This window comes from Gastrolobium bilobum, unplaced genomic scaffold (assembly GCF_033153095.1).
Source record: "Gastrolobium bilobum isolate Gb01-03AN ecotype WA unplaced genomic scaffold, APGP_CSIRO_Gbil_v1 utg5726, whole genome shotgun sequence".
In the NCBI taxonomy this organism is placed as follows: domain Eukaryota; kingdom Viridiplantae; phylum Streptophyta; class Magnoliopsida; order Fabales; family Fabaceae; genus Gastrolobium; species Gastrolobium bilobum.
Genome location: NW_026896804.1, coordinates 650,113 through 671,241, shown reverse-complemented (window position 1 = coordinate 671,241; position 21,129 = coordinate 650,113). Strand labels below are relative to the sequence as shown.

General features: G+C 35.8%; 1 protein-coding gene and 1 pseudogene across 1 annotated transcript; both read left to right on the top strand.

The window, feature by feature from the left end:
• Nucleotides 1-1,259: 1,259 nt before the first annotated feature.
• Nucleotides 1,260-3,814, top strand: LOC133302139 (ACT domain-containing protein ACR8). Its single transcript, XM_061501889.1, has 7 exons — nucleotides 1,260-1,321; nucleotides 1,950-1,995; nucleotides 2,123-2,237; nucleotides 2,347-2,414; nucleotides 2,534-3,100; nucleotides 3,209-3,313; nucleotides 3,414-3,814. Exons 1-7 carry the CDS (start codon nucleotides 1,260-1,262, stop codon nucleotides 3,774-3,776), a joined length of 1,326 nt encoding a protein of 441 aa, XP_061357873.1. The 3' UTR covers nucleotides 3,777-3,814.
• Nucleotides 3,815-11,051: 7,237 nt separating this feature from the next.
• Nucleotides 11,052-11,170, top strand: LOC133302158 (5S ribosomal RNA; annotated as a pseudogene).
• The last annotated feature ends 9,959 nt before the right edge of the window (nucleotides 11,171-21,129 follow it).

The following is a 21,129-nucleotide window of genomic DNA, read 5'->3' as shown; positions in this document are numbered from 1 at the left end:
AATTAAAAACTTGAATATCATGTCGTATCATGTATATATGTTGACAATCAAAAAAGGAATTTTTTTTAATGAATTAAAAGGTTAAGATCTGATTTTTTTCGAAATTAATTGGTGGTAATTAAAATATTGAATAAGAGTTGGATCTTGGAATTGGAACAATTAATTACGGGTGATTGACAATCAGAATTTCAGCAAGGAGATATTTGTTTTAATGAGTAAAAAAGGAAAGATCTGAAACATTTGGAATGATAAAAATATTGAATTCAAAGGAGAGGGAGAGGGCAGGAATGGAAATAAAAATTGGTTTGCGTCATAACTAATAAGCAAAGGTGAAGATCAAAAATACAAGAAGTACAAGAAAAGCGGCGGAAAGGAGTGAGTGACAGAGGAAAAGCCGCTAGGAGCGGTGTTGTCACGTGCGGACGTTATGATTCGTGTCGGCAAATCCTCACCTTAATTACCAAGGTTACTCAATTCGAACCTTTTAAATGTTAAGTACTGAGCAAGCAAAGAAATATCTGGAGATCCCACGTGTCGTCCACGATGGATTGTGAACCACGCCGATTGGTGACAAATGACACGTGTCACCCGATTTGATTGACCTGTTAGCCAAGATTGAAGGGGCTAAAAAGATTTTAGAATTAATTCGCAATAGGAAGCTGGGTCAGCGGGGGAGGCGTTAGTCACGCCATGTGACAGATGACAGTGCTCTTTTAACGAAAACGCCCCCCTTCATTCTTTTTGCGTGCAGACGTGGTCTCTAATTAACATTTTAATAACGGCAATAAAATATCTTTAAATATTTGCTAAATATATATATGCGGTGAAACTTTGTGTAAGCCCAGGACAGGAAGTTATGTGTTGAGTTGAGAACAAGGCGTGCGTGCTTCTATATAGAGAGAGACACACTGTTTTGCTCACTCAGAGTCAGAACGCGCAGAGAACAAGGCGATTTGGTCGAAGGGGTTGGGCAAATAAAAAGCCACGGTTTCGGATCATAATCTATTATGATTTGATTTTGTGATAACTAGAAGATATCAATCACAATTCACAAGGACATACGCGTTGCTTTTGTGGGCTGTGTGTTTGCTGTTTTTTTTCTTCCCTGCTTCTTCGGGTAACTCGTCGACATCTTATTAAAAGCGGCTACCTATTCCCTGTGTGACCAACTGCAAAGGAAAGAGATGGAGTGGCCTTCTTGTACGGATGAATACGAAAAGCAGCTACCTATTCCCTGTGACCAATTGCAAAAGAAAGAGATGGAGTGGCCTGCTTGTACGGATGAATATGAAAAGCTCTTGATACGAATGAGCACTCCCAGGTTTGAAAATTATTCTTCCCCCAAGTTGTTTCTTGATTTCTTGCCATGATTACTTTTTTATTTCTTCTTTCTTGAACATATGTTTTCGGATTGGTCTTAAAAATTTCGGAACAAGAGTGTGGCTGCTTTTATGCAAATCTAACCCGATTTGTGTGTTCTTCAATGTTGTTTTTTTGTTGTTTTTCTTTACTCTTCAATCAAAACCTTTTAATTTGAAAACATTTTTTATTTTTAACTGTTTAGTTTTCTTTTCTCCGGTGAAAGTTCTTTTTGTTAGACAAGAATGCTTTTGGTCTCTAACCACCGACTTGAACTCCTTCCTTCATATCTTGGTTGTAATAATTCAGTTTCCTAATCTTTCAAAATAGCACCAAAACGTGCAAGAATAAATTTTCTACAAGTCACACCGACTTTTAAATTTGATTGGTCCACTGCCAATATTTTTACAATTTTTTGACTTTCTTTTCTAATCTCGCGTCTAGCCTTGTCTTTCCAGAACGTCTATGTTCCCGAATCCCGTGTATATGTATTCTTTGTATTTTATTTTTTTTGGTCTTCAATCCGACATTTAAACAGAAAATCGGGGAAAAAGTAATTTCATTGACTTTGATTTTTCTTTATGAAACAGGGTTGTCATTGACAATACCAGTTGCTCCATGGCGACTCTGGTCAAGGTAACCTCCCACGAACAATATTTCTAATATTGAATCAATAATCAATTCGTTCAAATAATGTTTTTTTTTTTTTTTATGTAAATAAAAAAATAAATAACAATAGTCTTTGTTTTATTGAAATTCACAGGTTGATAGTGCCAGAAGACATGGTATTCTATTGGATGCGGTGCAAGTGCTCACTGATCTTAACCTTTATATTAAGAAGGCATATATTTCTTCTGATGGCAGGTGGTTCATGGATGGTAAGCTAATCTCCATTCCCCTGAAATTTCAGTAATTACTTAGATTCTGGGTTAATCTGCCAAAATAGTCAATGCCTCAAGCTCTTATCTTTGGCTATTCAATGGACAGTTTTCCACGTCACCGATCAAAACGGAAACAAGCTAACAGATGAGAGCGATATAAAACATATTGAACAGGTATTTAATTGTCGCCTTACAAGTTCCAATTTAGTTGCAATGTTGCTTGTTAGAATTTATTTACCATATCTTGTATTTATTGTTAATCTGACTCAATTTTTTCTTGAATATTACGACAGTCACTTGGGAGCATTCATAATGGAAGAAGCAATCACTCAAATGGTCTTACTGCACTGGAATTGACTGGAACAGACCGTGTCGGTCTTCTATCGGAAGTGTTTGCTGTATTGGCTGATCTTCAATGCGATGTGGTTGAGGCTAGGGTTTGGACTCACAATGGTCGCATTGCCTCCCTAATCTATGTCAAAGATTACAATTCTGGGTCCACTATTGAGGACTCTCAGATAATTAATAAGATTGAAGTGCGTTTAAGAAATGTTTTAGAGGGAGACAATGACATTAGAAGTGCAAAAACTTCCGTCTCTATGGCTGTCATGCACACTGAAAGAAGGCTACATCAAATGATGTTCGCTGACCGAGATTATGAGAGGACTCCCATTTTCAAGTTTACTTCTGATAACCCAGTAGTGACTGTCCAGAATTGGGCACAAAGGGGTTATTCAGTTGTGAATGTTCAATGCAAGGATCGAAGCAAGCTATTGTTCGATGTTGTCTGCAACTTGACAGACATGGAATATGTTGTGTTTCATGCAACTATTAACACGAATAGTGACCAAGCATCCCTGGTAATTATGCAACTTCCTTTCCTTTCAATGGAACGTATTATTTTTTATTTTATTTTTACTTGCTCAATTGCTTGGTTTATGTTAATGTTGTTCAAATTGTCATCTCAGGAGTTTTACATAAAACATAAGGATGGCACTCCAATTAATTCAGAACCAGAGCGTCAACGCGTAATTCAATGCTTAAAAGCTGCTGTGAAGAGAAGGGCATCTGAGGTATAGGCTTTTTTCCTCCCACTATTATTTGTTAAATCGTTATAACTTTTGGATATGATGTGGCTAAGACTCTAATTAATTTTTACTTGTTTGATTATAGGGTGTTCAGCTAGAGTTATGCACGGAAGACAAGCAGGGGCTTCTAGCAGAAGTAATGAGAACTTTCCGAGAGAATGGTTTGAATGTGATCAGGGCTGATATATACACCACAGGGGACATGGCAACAAATATGTTTTATGTAACAGATGTGATTGGAAACCCAGCTGATCCAAAAATCATTGAATCTGTTAGGCAGAAAATTGGGCTTGCCGATTTAGAAGTGAAGGAGTTGCCATTGATGGATCAACAAAAGGCAGAGAAAGAGGATCAAGACGTTGGAGTTGGCGGGGCAGTGTTGTTGTCTATTGGGAGCCTTGTGAGAAGGAATCTTTTCAATTTGGGACTCATCAGATCCTGTTCTTAAAGCAGAGGACATAGTGTAGAGAGGCAAATTTAGGATTGTGGGTGGTCGTTGCATCTTTTTTAGCATAATATTCTTTGCTTCGGGTTTGGGCTTTGTGTACATAAAAAGTTGAAGGGTGGAATTTGGTTATAGTAGTAGTTCTAGTTGGTTTGGTAGGTGGAAACGGATAGGTATTTGTACAGCTGGAGGAGATTGGGGTGCCCCGCCATTTTAAATGCTCTATGTGAGGAAAAAAAGGATTTGAATTATGATGGATTGGTTATTGCAGAAGATGCTGTTCACATCTGTGGGAAGGTTGTGAGATATGAAATACAGAACTGGATTGTTGGTGGCAGATAGACGAGCTTAGTTAGACACAACAAAATGGGTTCTTTGTTAATTTACCATTTAGCTCGTGTCCATACTAAACTTTTTTAAATCGTTGCTGATATTAGTTTTAGTGGCCGACTCCAATTTTTAAATTGAACTCTCTTTCTCTCGCATTTTAACTCTTTTTTGGGCTCCACGTTTGCCATTACTAGATGTTTGTTGATCATAAAAGTTGGTCCGTAACGTGATTTTTTTTTAGTACATACTTTATAACGTGATTTGTCCATAACATTATAAGACAATTTTAGGAAGTTCTCACTGAAAAACTTGATGACACACAACTCTTTGGAAATGGTCCACACCACAGCATTAGCATATAGATGATAGATTAGGAAATAGACTAGCATCGTAGGAGTGAGGAGTGGGCAATTAGTGGTTAGTTAAAAATCAAATAAAACGATGTGGAAAAGGAGGAGAAGTCAATGAACTAACGTGGCAGAAAATGCCGCAGTTATTGCCGCTAACTGTAACTGAGCTGGATTTTGTCTGTGTTTGTACCGTTTTCACATGCATTCTCTCTTTCTTGTCTTTCTTGTCATACTGGGGGAAGAGGCAACTCACTCAGTCTTCTTCTATTAAATGTCACTTTCAAATGTTTTTTTTTTTTAATAGAATTCAAATATGTTTTTTTGAGATGACTTTATAAATATTTTTTTCTTCAGATCTTGGAGTTGGAAGTGATCATACAATAATAACTTAATAGGAAAAGTGTGTATCATTTTAAAAGATGTAAAGTTGTGTCATTTTAAGTAAGAGAAAGAGATAGATAAAGGAGAAGAGAGAGTGGACAGAAAAATATAAAGGTGTATAAAGGTGTGGGCAGTGGCGGACCCAGGAAAATTTCTCTATGTCCGCACATTTAGTGGCGGGGATTCGGGGCCAGCGCCCCCGAATTTTTTTTTGTAAAAAAAGTTTAAATTAACGCTTGAACCCACTCATAATCTAGTTGTTTCCATAACAAAGGAAGAAGAAATCATGGGAATGGGTACGTGACAAGGGAGGAAGAATAAGTTTTCTCTCTAATCAATTTGTATTTCTACGTTGTTTTAATCACTTCTGTACGTTGCTAACTAATATAAGAATAAATATCATTTTTGGTCTCTAACAAAAAATTCGGTCCCCACTTTAGTCCATTATAAAAAAAAAGTCACCTGGTCCCTATGAGATTTAAAGTGGATCTATTTTAGTCTTTTTGAGACTAATGTAGGTCTTTTTTGAATTTGTGAGGGACTACAATTTTAATTAAATTTATCCACTTTGAATTTTTTAGAGACCTCTTCGAGACTAATTTTTGATAAGGGACTAAAATGGAGACCATATTTTTTGTTAGGGACTTAAAATGATATTTATTCCTACTATAAATATTGAACCAAGAGACAAATAATAACCTACATAACTAAAAAAAAAAATTAAAATCCAAAATCACATCCCACCGTGGGTCCGCCAGTGGGTGTGGGTCTCATCTCTTTGTGAGAGTGAAAGAATATAAATTGTGTCATTTAAAAGAACAAACACTATTCCCTAAGTTAATAATAGAAAAGTAACCCTTCTCTACCTCCTTATTTGATAATATCTTCTTTAATAACAAGATATGAATGTGGGATTACTATAACCTGCTCAACTTATTAAATGATGGTAGTTTAGTGGTGTAAGGGAATTGAGCATCGAAAGTATGTGTTCGATTATCTAGTATCGTTTTTTGAAAGAGTTTAAAATTTTAATTCTAGAACGCACCTAAAATCGAATTAGTCGATAAACGATGAACCAATTGAAATATCTCAAAAAAAAAAAGAACCGGCTCAAATCAAGGCCATAAGAATCTTTAGTAAATCAAAATGGTTTGAAATTTTTCTTTTAGGGGGCGTTTGGTACGAGAGATATTTTTTTATCAGGAAAAAAAAAATTCTGAGAATATGGTGGAAAATTATTTAGCCCAAGAAAGTAATGAAAAGTTGTTGGGTAGGCCAAAATTTTACTGGGAAATTTTGGTTAATTTTACTGATTGATTGTAAAATATTGAAAGGAATGTTAACATAAATTATCAATTTACCCTTTATTTTAACATCATTCCAAACAGAATGAACTTGAAAGACAAAGTAATAGTGGAACAGTTCAAAGATTATGTACCTCAAAAGAAGCACCAAAGTCTCTTTTTCACAAATCGGAAGCTCCAAGATGCTCCCATAGTAGTGGGATTCCTGATAAATGTCAAAGGGCACATCTACCAGCTCTCAATACCCGGACACGCACAATTTATGAAAAAGGGTGTGTCGGACACGTGTCCGACACGGACACGCTCCGACACGTTCCGACACGCGGTCAACATTTTAGGACACGTGGTCAACTCTCTGACACGCTCCGACACGCAGTCAACTTTTTCGGACACGTGGACAACGATCAGACACGTTTTTTTTTTTTAGTCTTAATTTTATTTTATTAAATAAAAAAAAATCATTTATAAATCAATTTTTTTCTGTTATGAAATTTGACATGAAAAATTAACAAGGTACGGAAAAAAAAATTGTTTATATTTATGTTATGAAATTTGAATATTTGATTGGTTATATGACTTATTATGGACTGTTATATCTATTAAATATAAATTATATTATATATATTAAAAATATTATTTAATATCAAAACGTGTCCCAACGTGTCGAAATATGCTACTTTTTAGAATTAACGTGTCGGCGTGTCGGGTCGTGTCCTGTGTCAGTGTCCGTGCATCATAATCTACCAGTTTACAAATAAACATTTTCGGACAAAACCAAGTCACAAATCAAAGACGTGGAGATGTGCAGACGAAGACGATGCAACTTTCTCTCCATGATGTGTTTCTCTGCGATGTCTACTTACACATTTGCAGATATATTACAAGGGGGCATTTTTGTTGGAAATCGACAACACACAAATCGAAAACGGAAAAGAAAAAGAGAGAGAGAATAGACACAAAGATTTACTCTGGTTCACCCAATTAAGGCTACGTCCAGCTTGTCTGTACTATATTCTCCTCACCGCCACTCATTACAAGTCACTCGATTTACAAGAAAAATATAAATAGGATTAGAAAACCCTAACAACAGCTATTCATGGGCCCAATCCCAAACTGCTAAGAAAATTACAATAAAACAGAGGCCCACAATAGTACCTAGCCTCGACGGGCCTGGGGGCGCTGCCCCCCGGACCCCCTCCCGCTCACCAGTTGCCTTTCTGCTGACCCCGATAATTAGGGCCCTCATCAGCATGCGAAGTATGAGCCATACCCAATATTCTCCCACTTGGTGAATGCTTCACATGTTTCTTCAATCCCAATGCAGTTGTACACCATTCAAACTTCTCTGAAGTCACTGCCTTGGTCAGAAAATCAACATTGTTGACCTTTGTGTTAACCTTCTCCTGCAATACAACCTTGTCTTCAATCTTCTCTCTGATGAAGTGGTACTGTATGGCGATATGCTTGGTCCTCGCATGCAAACCTAGGTTCTTAGCCAAGAAAATGGCGCTCTGACTGTCACACAAACGATCATCTCTCCTTGTGCAAAGCCAAGCTCTTTGCACAACCTTCGTAACCAAATAGCTTCCTTAACAGCATGTGTCAAGGCCATGTACTCAGCCTTTGTAGTAGATAAAGCAACAGTGCTCTGCCTCTTACTCATCCAACTGATAGCTCCACCGAATGATGAAACAACATATCCACTTGTAGACCTTCTACTATCAATGTCACCTCCCCAATCATCATCCACAAAGCATCTCAGTTCTAACAATGTCTGTCCCCTTGAGCCCTTCACGCCTTCATAGCATAACCCAAGGTCAGACGTACCACGAAGATAGCGGAACACTCGCTTCACATCCGACCAATGCTCATTTCCTGGCTTGGACATATACCTGCTCAATACTCCCACTGCTTGAGCAATATCAGGTCGAGTACAAATCATGGCATACATCAGACGCCATCTCCTCTCTTTCTTCTTCAGTCTTGGGACATTGGTCAGCCGATAACTTAGAACCAGTAGACATGGGAGTCAACACAGGCTTGCAGTTAGTCATCTTGAATTTCTTCAGAACATTTTCTATATACTTCCACTGACTTAACCATATTCTTCCTTTGTCACGCTCCCTCTTAATCTGCATACCCAAGATCACATTTGCAGCGCCTAGGTCTTTCATTTCAAACTGCTTTGCTAGCAGTCCTTTAACAATGCTGATCATCTTCAAACTGTTTCCAACGAGTAACATGTCGTCAACATACAAAGTTAGAATAACAAAGTCACCTTCTAACCTTTTCACATAAACACAGTGATCAACATCACAGCGGTCAAAGCCAAGCTTCACCGCATAAGTGTCGAACTTCATGTACCACATCCTTGGGGACTGCTTCAGGCCATACAAAGATTTATTCAGCTTGCAGACTAGCTCCTTTTTGCCTTTTGCAATGAACCCCTCTGGTTGCTTCATGAAAATAACCTCATCCAAATCACCATGAAGGAAAGCCGTCTTCACATCCAGCTGCTCCACCTCTAGGTCATATGCAGCTGCTACAGACAAAACCAGTCAAATGGAATTTAACTTTGCAACAGGTGAAAATACCTCACCATAATCAACCCCTTTTGTCTGTGAATATCCCTTTGCAACCAATCGAGCCTTGTAGCGCTCAATCCCCCCATTGTCACCAACTTTCTTCTTGAACACCCATTTGTAACCAATTTCTTTTTGGTCTGCAGGTAGATTCACCAAACTCCAAGTTTGATTTTTCATTAGAGATTTCATCTCTTCTTTCATAGCTTCCTCCCACTGTTTGGCATCCTCCGAGCTCCTAGCTTTCCTTACGGTGCTTGGATCATCACCTGTAATACTAAATGCACAAACATCATCACTAGCACACAAGATATAATTTTCAGGTGTATACCTCTCAGATGGTCTTCTTTTCCTCGTGGATCTCCTCAGCACTGGTGCTTTAACCTCAGCCTCGGTTTCATAAATTCATTCTCTACCTCGTTATATTCAGCAGCTTCAGAATTCAAATTTTCCAATTCAACCTGTGAGTTTACTGTATCCTTTCTCAAACCCACATCCATCTCCATTGTCTGTGACTTTTCAGGAGCTTCAGGAAAAATTTGATTCAACTTACATTCCCTGAATACAACGTCTCTGCTGTAAGTTACTCTTCTAGTGTTTGGATTCCACAACTTATAACCTTTGACGCCATCCTTGTACCCAATAAAGACACACTTTTCAGATTTACTGTCAAGCTTGTTTCTTTTCTCTTTGGGTACGTGCATATATGCTTCACAGCCAAACACTCTGACATGAGATACGTCTGGCCTTTTTCCAAACAGTGCTTCATACGGAGTCTTCTCCTTCAAGGTTGATGTAGGAAACCTGTTCTTCAAATAACAAGCAGTAGCCACTGCCTCTGCCCAAAATTCAGCTGCCAAGCCTGCACCGCTCAGCATACTCCGTGCTTTCTTCATGAGAGATCAATTCAACATCTCTGCCACCCCATTCTGTTGAGGTGAGTAAGGCGTAGTCTTCTGCCTTACAATTTCATTGCTAGCACAAAACTGGTCAAATTTTCTTGAACATAACTCCCCTCCATTGTCAGTTCTCAGCACCTTGATCTTTCGATCAAACTGATTTTCCACCAAAGCCTTAAACTCGCGGAACTTATCGAACACTTCATTCTTACTGCGCAGAAAATATAACCAGACATGTCTTGAAAAATCATCAGTAAAAGAAACATAATACCTTAATTTTCCATGTGATGCTACAGGTGAGGGGCCAAACACGTCGCTGTGTATCAGGTCCATAATCCCCTCAGCTCTTCCTCCTATGGAATCAAAAGATACCCGATTTTGCTTCCCTTGCAGGCAATGCTCGCAAAATCCAAACCCTATAGAGCAACTCGGAATTCCATCCACCAGCTTCTTTGATATCAGAGTCTCTAGACCTTTTCCTCCAATATGCCCCAGCCTCCTATGCCACAACATAGCAGTGTCTTCCTCCGCCTGTTCTGAAACATAGCTTTCACCACTGAATACTGTGCTACCCAACAATTTCCACAATTTACCATGACGCTCTCCTCTTATAATAACCAAAGCTCCTCGAGTCAGCTTGCAAGAATACTTGTCACTGCTAAAATTAATACCAGCATCTGCCATACTACCAACGAAGATCAAATTTCTGATAAGCCCCAAAATATGCATCACACCCGGCAGATTCTTGACTGTCTCGTCACTCATCTTCAGCTTTACCTTCCCACGCCCCACAATAGCATGAGTCGTGTCATCTCCCATTCTAACTGTACCGCCAGAATATGATTCATAGGTGCAGAACCACTCCCTATGAGGTGTCATATGAAACGATGCTCCAGTGTCAATAATCCGGTCATTACAGTCACTATGACTGTCAAACGCCTTGTACAAGTCCCCTGTACTATCATCATTATCCTTCTTTGTACCCGAAGCAGATGGTTGTGAATCATCCCGCTTCTCAGGACCTACGCTTTTACTTCTGCAATTCCTTCTCAGATGTCCAACCTGTTTGCACCTCCAGCACCTCATTCCAGATTTATCAAATTTATCACGGGACTTTGACCGTACCCTCGATCTTCCTCTGTGACCAGACTTTGATTTGTCACCACTCCTCCCTCTAGCAACCAGAGCCTCATTGTTGGTACCTTCAGAACCTACCATTCTCATCTCCTCAGACAATAAGGCAGCAAAAATCGTCTCGAACAACAGTTTATTAACACCAGTACCAATTGACTCAATGATGTGCTCCCAAGAATTGGGCAGCGAACACAACATTTGGTATCAAGAGCTTTGATTCTGCGACCAGGGTTCCAGTGACATATTGAGGTTTCGCGATTTGGGTTTTTTCTGTGCATAGAGAAAACTACGAAATTGATCTAGAGAGGATGTCAGCACTAATGCATCGGATCCCATCAGAACTCCGCAGTTAAGCGTGCTTAGGCGAGAGTAGTACTAGGATGGGTGACCTCCTGGGAAATCCTCGTGTTGCACCTCTATGTCAGGCGGGTCCAGGGGGAAGCCCGTGGCGGGGGGCCACCACCAATGAGCTAAGGCTACACAAACCGTAGCAAGTGGATCTGACACCATGTCTCAACCCAAAACCTTAAGGCATTGGGTTCACGGGTCCCTTCCACTTATATACTATTCACTTAGCTCATTACCAACCAATGTGGGACTCATCACACTTGAATATCCCAACAATCTCCCCCTCAAGTGTGAAACCCACCATAGGTATACTCCCCCTCAACCGAGTACCCCAAGCGCAAAGTACTCGACCCGCCTCCTAGCCAATCATCAGGCTAGCTCGAGCCCAACCCGGCTCTGATACTATGTCAGGCGGTTCCAGGGGAAGCCCGTGGCGGAGGGCCACCACCAATGAGCTAAGGCTACACCAACCGTAGCAAGTGGATCCGACACCATGTCTCAACCCAAAACCTTAAGGCATTGGGTTCATGGGTCCCTTCCACTTATATACTCTTCACTTAGCCCATTACCAACCAATGTGGGACTCATCACACTTGAATATCCCAACAATCTCCCCCTCAAGTGTGAAACCCACCATTGGTATGCTCCCCCTCAACCGAGTACCCCAAGCGCAAAGTACTCGACCCGCCTCCTAGCCAATCACCTGGCTAGCTCGAGCCCAACCCGGCTCTGATACCAATGTCAGGCAGGTCCCGGGGAAGCCCGTGGCGGGGGGCCACCACCAATGAGCTAAGGCTACACCAACCGTAGCAAGTGAATACGACACCATATCTCAACCCAAAACCTTAAGGCATTGGGTTCATGGGTCCCTTCCACTTATATACTCTTCACTCAGCCCATTACCAACCAATGTGGGACTCATCACACTTGAATATCCCAACAATTTTGGTCTCAAATCATTAAAACCAGATTCTGATTTCATGGATAAAAAAATACCATGTGTTGTGGGGTATAATTTTTTAGTTGTATTTAGTACAAAACTTGAATCACTAGTAATTTTTTTTCCTTGGCTTTTTTTAAGTTTCTTTATAACAAACATGGCTAAAAAATATTCTCCACCCACTTTCTTATCATTCGACACAAAATACTCATACCAAACACCCCCTTACTCCGTTCAAGTGATAGAAATAAGGACTTTATTTGTCTCATGTTGTTGAATATTTTTATCTTATGCTATAGGGACAATTATTGTAGGATCTATTCTTTTTTAAAAAAAAAAAATGAGACACGAATATCTTTGGGTCAGTTGCAAAATCAAAATTTATGTAGCAACATAACATAACATAAGACAAATAAAATGGCTTTTTGACCCTTTTACCCTTCATTAATTAATTAATAACCATTTTTTCCTTTATTCAAAACTATTTACAAATCTGTCCCTCTTTAATCGATTAACTTGAAGATTTAATTGACTAAATGGTCAAAACTGACAAAAATGGTTGACTTGAAGATTTAATCGATTAAATCTTGAAGTTAATCAATTAAATCTCCCAACAGGCAACAAAGGTCAAATCTCCTCCATAAACAAAAACAGATTCCATGCATATGAAGCAAATCAACAAGCATAGATAACCAAACAAACAAAGAAACCAACAAAAGAAAAACGATTCTTGAAAACTGGATTGATTTACATGAACTAATTTTGTTACTTTCCTTTTGATATAGTAGGCCAACCTATTAGGTTTTAAAATATGATAAGCAAATGCAAACATTGTTAATGGTTTGATTTAGCAATAGCACAAAAAGAAAAACGATTCTTGGAAACTGAATTGATTTACATGAACAGGTCTGTCTCCATTTCTACCTCTGAAATGAAAACCTTGCTTATTACATGAAAAATGGAGCGAAGTGATCCTATTGTCAACCTCGGAACGATGACAGCGACCAAGGCGAACAACGAACCCTTCCCGTCTTGCATATTCATCATAAAAATACTTAGCAGAATCTTCAATCAGTTTTCCGTGTATTGTAGGTTATTTGAATTTTGAATTTTGAATTTTGAATTTAATGTAATAAGAGTTGATTGTGATTTGTATTTAATAGGAGCTGATTGCGTTTTGTATTTAATAGGAGCTGATTGCGTTTTGTGTTTAATAGGACGCAATCAGCTCCTATTAAATACAAATTGCAATCAACTCCAATTACATTAAATTCAAAATTCAAATAACCTCCAATACCGTGTTTGTCTCTTTCAATATATGATTTCACGCTCATTTGGGATATTTAATCGATTAAATATAAGTTTTAATCGATTAAATCAATTAAGAGGGATATTTAATCGATTAAGAGGGAGATTTAATCGATTAAATCTTCAAGTCAACCATTTTTTTCTAATTTTGACCATTTAATCGATTAAATCTTCAAGGTAATCGATTAAAGAGGAGCAGATTGATAGATAATTTTGGATAAGGGACAAAATAATTATTAATTAATTAATTAAGGACAAAAGGGTAAAAAAAAACCCAAATAAAACCCTAAAAATAATGACTCTGAATTTCTGCGAGACAATACAGCGGCACTAGGGTCGTGCAGTCGTGCCAATTCATGAAGGCTCAGTTTCCCGTTTCTTATATTTTGATGATGAATAAGTTTATATATTTCTAATAAACCAGTTTAATATTTTTTAATTGTTTTAAAAATATTGAATATTTTTAAAATTTGTAAAACATTTATAAATGTTTTTACATTGTTATTTTATATTTTATTTTAAGTAATTACGACAGCATTATGAAAAACTTGTTAAGAATATATATTTTCATTCTTTAAACGATACCGTAGAAAGAATCAGACGGACAAAAAAATAAGATAATACAGTATAACAATCTAAATTTCCATTCCATCCCCACAAAACTCTGGCACACTTCATATGCCCGCTCTTATTTAAAAACCAATGTATCGACAAGGGGCATCAGCCAGTTTATATGGATTCATACGGAAAAAAAAAAAATCTAAAAAAGTTATACACTTATAAGCGAAGCAAGGAAGAATTAATTCATTAAACTTTATTCTTAAATTTAATTCAGACTTAAGAAAAAGATAATATAACATAAGTTTGTCTCCCTCAAACTCAACTTTTGAGTTTTCGTCCTTATTATTTCTAAAATACAAAGAAAATTGATAGTGTTCTTCAAATCTGGTTATATACAAACTCAATCGGGTTATATACAAACTCAATATATATATATATATATATGAAAAAATGTTTCTGCAGATAAGTTATCTGCATTTATTTTCAAAATAACGTCATTTTGGTATTGAAATCTTAAAAAATTATAAATACAAAGACTATTATAATCCTGGAATAAATTAAAATTACAAAAATACCATGATTTTCGCCCCAAAACAACGTCGTATTAGGCTTACTGTAGATCAACTCCTTTGTATATGGGAAGAATTTGATTGATGCACGTACAACAGCTACAGAAATGTAAACCCCATATATATAGGGGAAGGATATTGTGACAACCAAGTTGTGTTACTACCAAGTGATTACCAATTAATCTCACCGTTAGATCGATTATGTTGATCCAACGGTTATATTTATTTCCATCTTTGTATGGTCATGATTTTCCAAATTTAATACTTTATATTTATTTCCACCTTTGTATGGTTATGGTTTCCCATATTTAATGCTTTCACTTTAAATATGAGAAATCATAACCATACAAAGATGAAAATAAATATAACCGTTGGATCAACATAATCGATCTAACGATGAGATTAATTGGTAGTCACTTGGTAGTGACACAACTTGGTTGTCACAATATCCTTCCCCATATATATATATATATATATATATATATATATATATATATATATATATATATATATCGGGATAGGATCAACTTACACCGGTGTAAGAATAATAAATTTTACACCAAATCTTAACCGTTGATTTCCGTGCATCAAACGGTTGAGATTTATTGAGAATTAAAAATTAATTAATGAGTGAGACCTAATAAATCTTAACCGTTAGATGCAGAAAATCAATGGTTAAGATTTGGTGTAAGATTTATTATTCTTACACCGGTGTAAGATGATCCTGCCCCATACACACATATATATATAGGCTTTTTGACCATTTTGTCCCTCATTAATTACTTAATAACCATTTTGCCCCTTATTGAAAACTATCTACCAATCTGCCCCTATTTAATCGATTAATTTGAATATTTAATCGATTAAATGGTCAAAACACACAAAAATGGTTGACTCGGGATTTAATCAATTAAATCTCCCTATTTAATCGATTAAATCTCCCAAGCAGAACCCTATTTAAATCTCTGAATCCTCCTTGTCCCGTCTGTGTTCAGTCATTGTCTCTCCCACCCGAGCAGAACCCTAATTACAGGTGATCTTTCATTTTGCCTTGTATTATTTCGTAAACGACAACGCATCCAACAGCTTAGCAGAAGAAAGGGCTTCAAGATCAGTATTTGAGCGATTCACAAAAAGGGAAGAAAGAAAAATGGAATGGTCCATAGTTTTGTTGTTACTCTTGATTTTGTGTCATGATGTGTGTAGATATCTTAACACTTTATGGCTTTACAGGTGCAATACTTCACTTCTAATTGATTATTGTGAAAGCAACGGTAATCACACCTATATATTGATTGATGTTGGGAAGACATTCAGGGAGGCAGTACTTAGATGGTTTGTTTCTTATAAGATTCTAAGAATAGATTCTCTGAGTTAATCCTGTCAACTTTTTTTTTTTAATTTGCGAATTTTACTATTGATGCTTTTTATGTTTAAGTTTTAATGTAGAGTCAATTTGAATCTAACCTTATATTATATGTTTTCAGCTGCCTTATGGTGTTCAACCCTCATAGCTTTGTCGTTTACGAGATAGTTCTGCTCGCTAAAAACTATCTTCCAATTTGATGAAAACTATTGATGTTTGTGAGATTTAATCGATTAAGAGGGATTTTAATCGATTAAATCTTCAAGTCCACTATTTTTGTCAGTTTTGACCATTTAATCGATTAAATATTCAAGTTAATCGATTAAAGAGGGGGCGGATTGGTAGATAGTTTTCAATAAGGTCAAAATGATTATTAATTAATTAATAAGGGACAAAAAGTCAAAAAGCCTATATATATATATATTTAAATTAGTGTGAACTTTTCTGCCATTATCCCTTGTAAACCTTGGGAAAATTCTTTTTAGCAGTTTTTAACTATATATTCACGGGAATGTATAATTATAATATTAAAGTTGTACATTTTTTACTTTTCATGTCAGCAGACAACTTCTAAAGCAGGGATGGCAAAAATAAGCCAACTCGTTGGGTTGGCTCGTAACCCGCATAAAAATGAGCCAGGTTTGGTGGGTAAAGATGAGCTAACAGCTTGAGTCAGCTCGAGCCAACCCACGGGTCAAACAGGTCAACTCGCGGATTACTTTTAAAAAAAAAAAAAAAACAAAAACAAATAAACAAAATCAAATACCAAAACACATGTTGATGGTAGTGTTGTTGAGCATAATCAGATCGAGATTGAAGTGGAGGTTAGTCGCAACTAAAATTCTCGAAATCCTCTTGTCCTTGATCCTTCATCACATCAGGTATTCCTCAAATCCCATACACTATAGATCCCTATTTTATTATTCACTTTTCTATTTCATTATTATCTTAGTTTTGGATTAAGATTATTATTACCATTTTGGAATTTTTGCAAATCGAGAAAGAAAACACGATGAATTTCTTGATGCGGCTTACCACACATGTTTATTCAGATAGAGAAAAGTCTTCAACGATTCCAGAACTCTTGGATCGAATTGGAACGACTCAAGTTTAAGATCCAAACTCTTTCCCATTTTTTTGAGCCAATTCGTGAGCCAACCCTAACCCGACTCGGGTCGGGTTGAGTTGAGTTTTCTGGCTCATTTTTTTTTGAGTCAACCCTAACCCGGCTCATTTTTTCAGGTTGCAAGCGGTTCGGGTCGGGCCGGGTTGGCCCGTTTTGCCAATCCTATTCTAAAGAAAGAAAAAAAAGTAACTTTAATATTATAACTATGCATTCCCAATAATGCATAGTTAAAAATGCTAAAAGGACATAACTTGTATCCTAAAGAACACTCACTAAACCCATAAACTTTTTGAGCTCTGTCATTGCAAGTAGTATTATTTAATAAGTTTGACACCTCAAGTTATACATACAGTCAAAATTATTAAATAAAGTGTCAATTGTTGCAAACATGGCAAGTGCATCAGTCGTATTAGTAATATAGTGAAAATGGTAGGTTGTCATTCCCACTATGATTGATTAATCAAACAATAACATATTTATATAACCAAAGTTGGATCGATCTTGGGAGTTTTTGAGAATATGATGTTGGTTTAATAAAAAAGAAATTTAAAAACAATATTTTTGATTTTCAAGACTAAGAACAAGAACAAAAACAAGAACGGAATAACAACGAGTTGAAAATTAATATGCGAGAGCGTAGCTAGGGCTTCGATTTTTCCAATGTTTTCCTAACAAATCTACCCTTCAATGCAATCAATATTCAAAATTGAGTTATCAACGATTCTTTCTAAATTAATTAAACCCCCTTCCCCCCAAAAAAATATCCCTTAGTAATTTAGTCATATACTTCATTCAAAACCCTAATGCCTTAGAAGTTTATCCTAGAGTAAGCATTAAAAGCAAGAACCATAAAGTAATAGATTTTGTAAGCTTATGTCTAGGGATTTTTTTAATGTGCTCTAGGAGCACAATACTGTTTGGTGGTCCTTCACAAAAAAAGAACGGAAATATTTTTTCCCATTTATACCCCCTCCTTCCTTCTAAATTCGCTCCCAATTAGGGGTGTAAATAAGCTAGGCCAAGCCAAGCTTTAGCTTAAACGAGCCAAGCCTATGAAAAAATTTTGAGCTTGGCTTGGCCCATTAATTTGGTACGAGCTAAATTCTAAGCTTAGCTTGGCTTGTTTGAAAAAAGTTAAAGGCTTAGCTTGAGTTTGGCTCGTTTATAATTATAAAATGTATTTTTTCCAAACTCACATACGTCCAAATGTTGAGATAATAAATGCATCAAATTTTGTAAGTTATCAAGGGAGAAAATGAGTGACAAATAGTCAGAGAAATTGTTTGTTGAACTGTGACCGTGAGAGAATATCAGTAGACAATAGTAAAAAATAGGGTTAAAAAGTAGGGTTAATGAATTAATGACATAAAAATATGTTATTTATTAGAAAAATATTTGTCCTTTTAAAGAAAGGTTATTTTAGTTAAAATGAGTATTTTTATTTAATATTTAAATTAAAAAAAAATCTCACTCGCCCCCTTGATTTCCATTATGCATCCCTTTCTCTCAGTATAAAACATTGTAATTTTGACAAAAATGACATAATTCCATGTCTAATCTCATTATTTATTATAATAATATATCAGGGTAGCTCACAGGCTTTTCAGTCAAGTCTCATTAAAACTATATTTGGAAAGGGAGCACAAAAAATGAACTCTATGTCTAAATCATACAAACCCTAGCAATTAATCAATCGGAATCATAATTGGCCATACAAGAGTCTAGTGTCCATCATAATTGGCCAGATCGCAAATTTAGAAATTAAAATAGATTAAATGCATAACGTGAAACATAAATATTAACTACAAGAAAGCATAAAATAGTGTTAGGAACCTATTGGTTCCATCTCAACCTAACTATATAAAGAAATCTACCCTAACATGTTTATAAAAACAATAACCATAGATGAAAGAAAATTATAATCCATAAAAGAAACTTAAAATCCAGTCTCCATGGTGAAGCTTTGATCGTTTCATCCGCTCCTCTACTTCAGAACTGCTCCTCTACTTCGTCCGAGGTCTCTTGCCAAACAAGGAATGTGTAAAATCAACCTTAGATGCCCCCTTAATGAAAATATTCATGGGCATTTTTTCTAGACGTTGCTCGCTGGTTTGCCTGCTTGTTCGAGCAAATTGACGAGATAAATGAACCAGCTCGCTCGAGCGAGCAGACTTGCGAAATTTGCTGTTAATGAGCGAGATGTAACGTGAAATCACTCCTTGGACTTTCGCTTGGCTTTAGTCTTAACTTTCTCCGGCTTGCTTGATCTATCAATGCTATGATTTATCAATATAAACCTGAAACCAATATACTTTAAAGTCAGTTGTTGCGACTTCGGCAAGTACATCGGTCATATAAGTAATAAAGTGATAAGAATAAGTTGTCGATCCCACGAAGACTGATGTCCAATCACTAATTTACCTATTCAATTAAAGTTGGATCGATCGTGAAAGGTTTTCTTGAGAATATTTTAATTTAATTAAAACAGAATTTTTAAACTTATTTTTAGTTTTCAATATTTAAGAAATTAAATTCAGAAACTAATAATGCTACAAAATTGATTTTAAGTTTTAATAAAAGACGTAGTTAGGATTCAACTTCCCCAATATTTTCATAACGAGTTTACCTATTCTTATAATTAGCACTCAAGATCAAGTTATTAACAATTTTTTTCTATATTTGGTTAGATCTCAATCCCTTGGTAATCTGATCCTTTACTTCACTCAAAAGCCTAATCTCTTAGTACTTTTTCATAAAGCAAGCATTAACGCAAGAACTTTACAGTTATAGAATTCATAAGTCTATCCCTAGATCATACAAATTCTAGCAATTAACCAATCGGAATTAAAACACCAACATCCCTATTGTCATGCAAGATTCTAATTCCCATTCAAGATTTGCCAGATCATAAACGACACTAGGAATTTAAAGCAGATTAATTGCATAACTTTAAATCAAGAATACAAATCATAAGAAAGGCAAAACAACGTTTAAGAACCCATTGATTCCGTCTTGCCCTAACTACTTAAAGAAAATTAGTCTGACATAGTCAGGAAAACAAGAACAATAGATGAAAAGAAACTAAAATTCATAAAAGAAAAATAAAATCCGATCTCTATGGTGAAGCTTTGACCGTTCCTCCGCTCCTCTGCCTTCTGAATGTGCTCCTCTGCCTCGTCTCTTGAATTTCTGGAATTAGCCTTAACGTGCATTTTTATATAAATAAAAATCAACTTTTTAATTTGGACTAGGCTTGCTGAGGATTAATTTTTATTAATTCTTTGTTTTTTTTTATCTTTATCCTTTGCAACTGATCTCAACATCCTTTTCTATTAGATTAGTGATTTGTTACATTAAACCTAAAACAACCTAAAACAATATGAAAAGGGACTAGAATCTTATCAAGTTGTTGGTACTTTAATATCTTTTAGATTTATTAATTAACACTATATCAATAATCATATTAATCAATATTTAAAGTTATTTTAATATTAAAAATATAGTGTCTTTGACACTTATCATCAGTAACACATCAAATCATAAGAACTTGAAAATCTTTTGCAAATGACAAAATGTGTTATATTTTAAAGCATTTACAATGATATTTACCGTACTTTTGCATATGAAAACAATATGTGCATTTGACACTATCATCAATACAAGATTATATTTTAATGTACAAATATTTTATATAAAAAGAACTAAAATTAAATTTTAAGTTAAACTTATTAAATTAAATTTTAAGTTACACTTATTGTACTTTTTCCAGTTTAGTTTGATTAAAGTTTTAGACACTAAAAAGTTTGAGTGAAGTTCAATTTTTGTTCTCTCAATTTTAATTACAACGCTATCACTATTTATTAACTTTTAAAACTAATAAAATAAAATATTTTATTATATTAATGTTAACATGTCATTAGTCTTATGTTGCATTAAATTAATAAAAAAAATCTCATTATTAATTTTTGGTAATGTGATAAAAGAATTTTTTTTTTCATCAACAAAACTAATTTTTTTTTTGGTAAGTAACAAATTAAACTAATGTTATATGATCATCAACTTGGCAAAAACTTAATCATTAAAAGTTAAAAGCTATGAGAATGATATCAATTGATTATTATCTTAACTCTCATTCATCATCGATCAGTTAATATATAA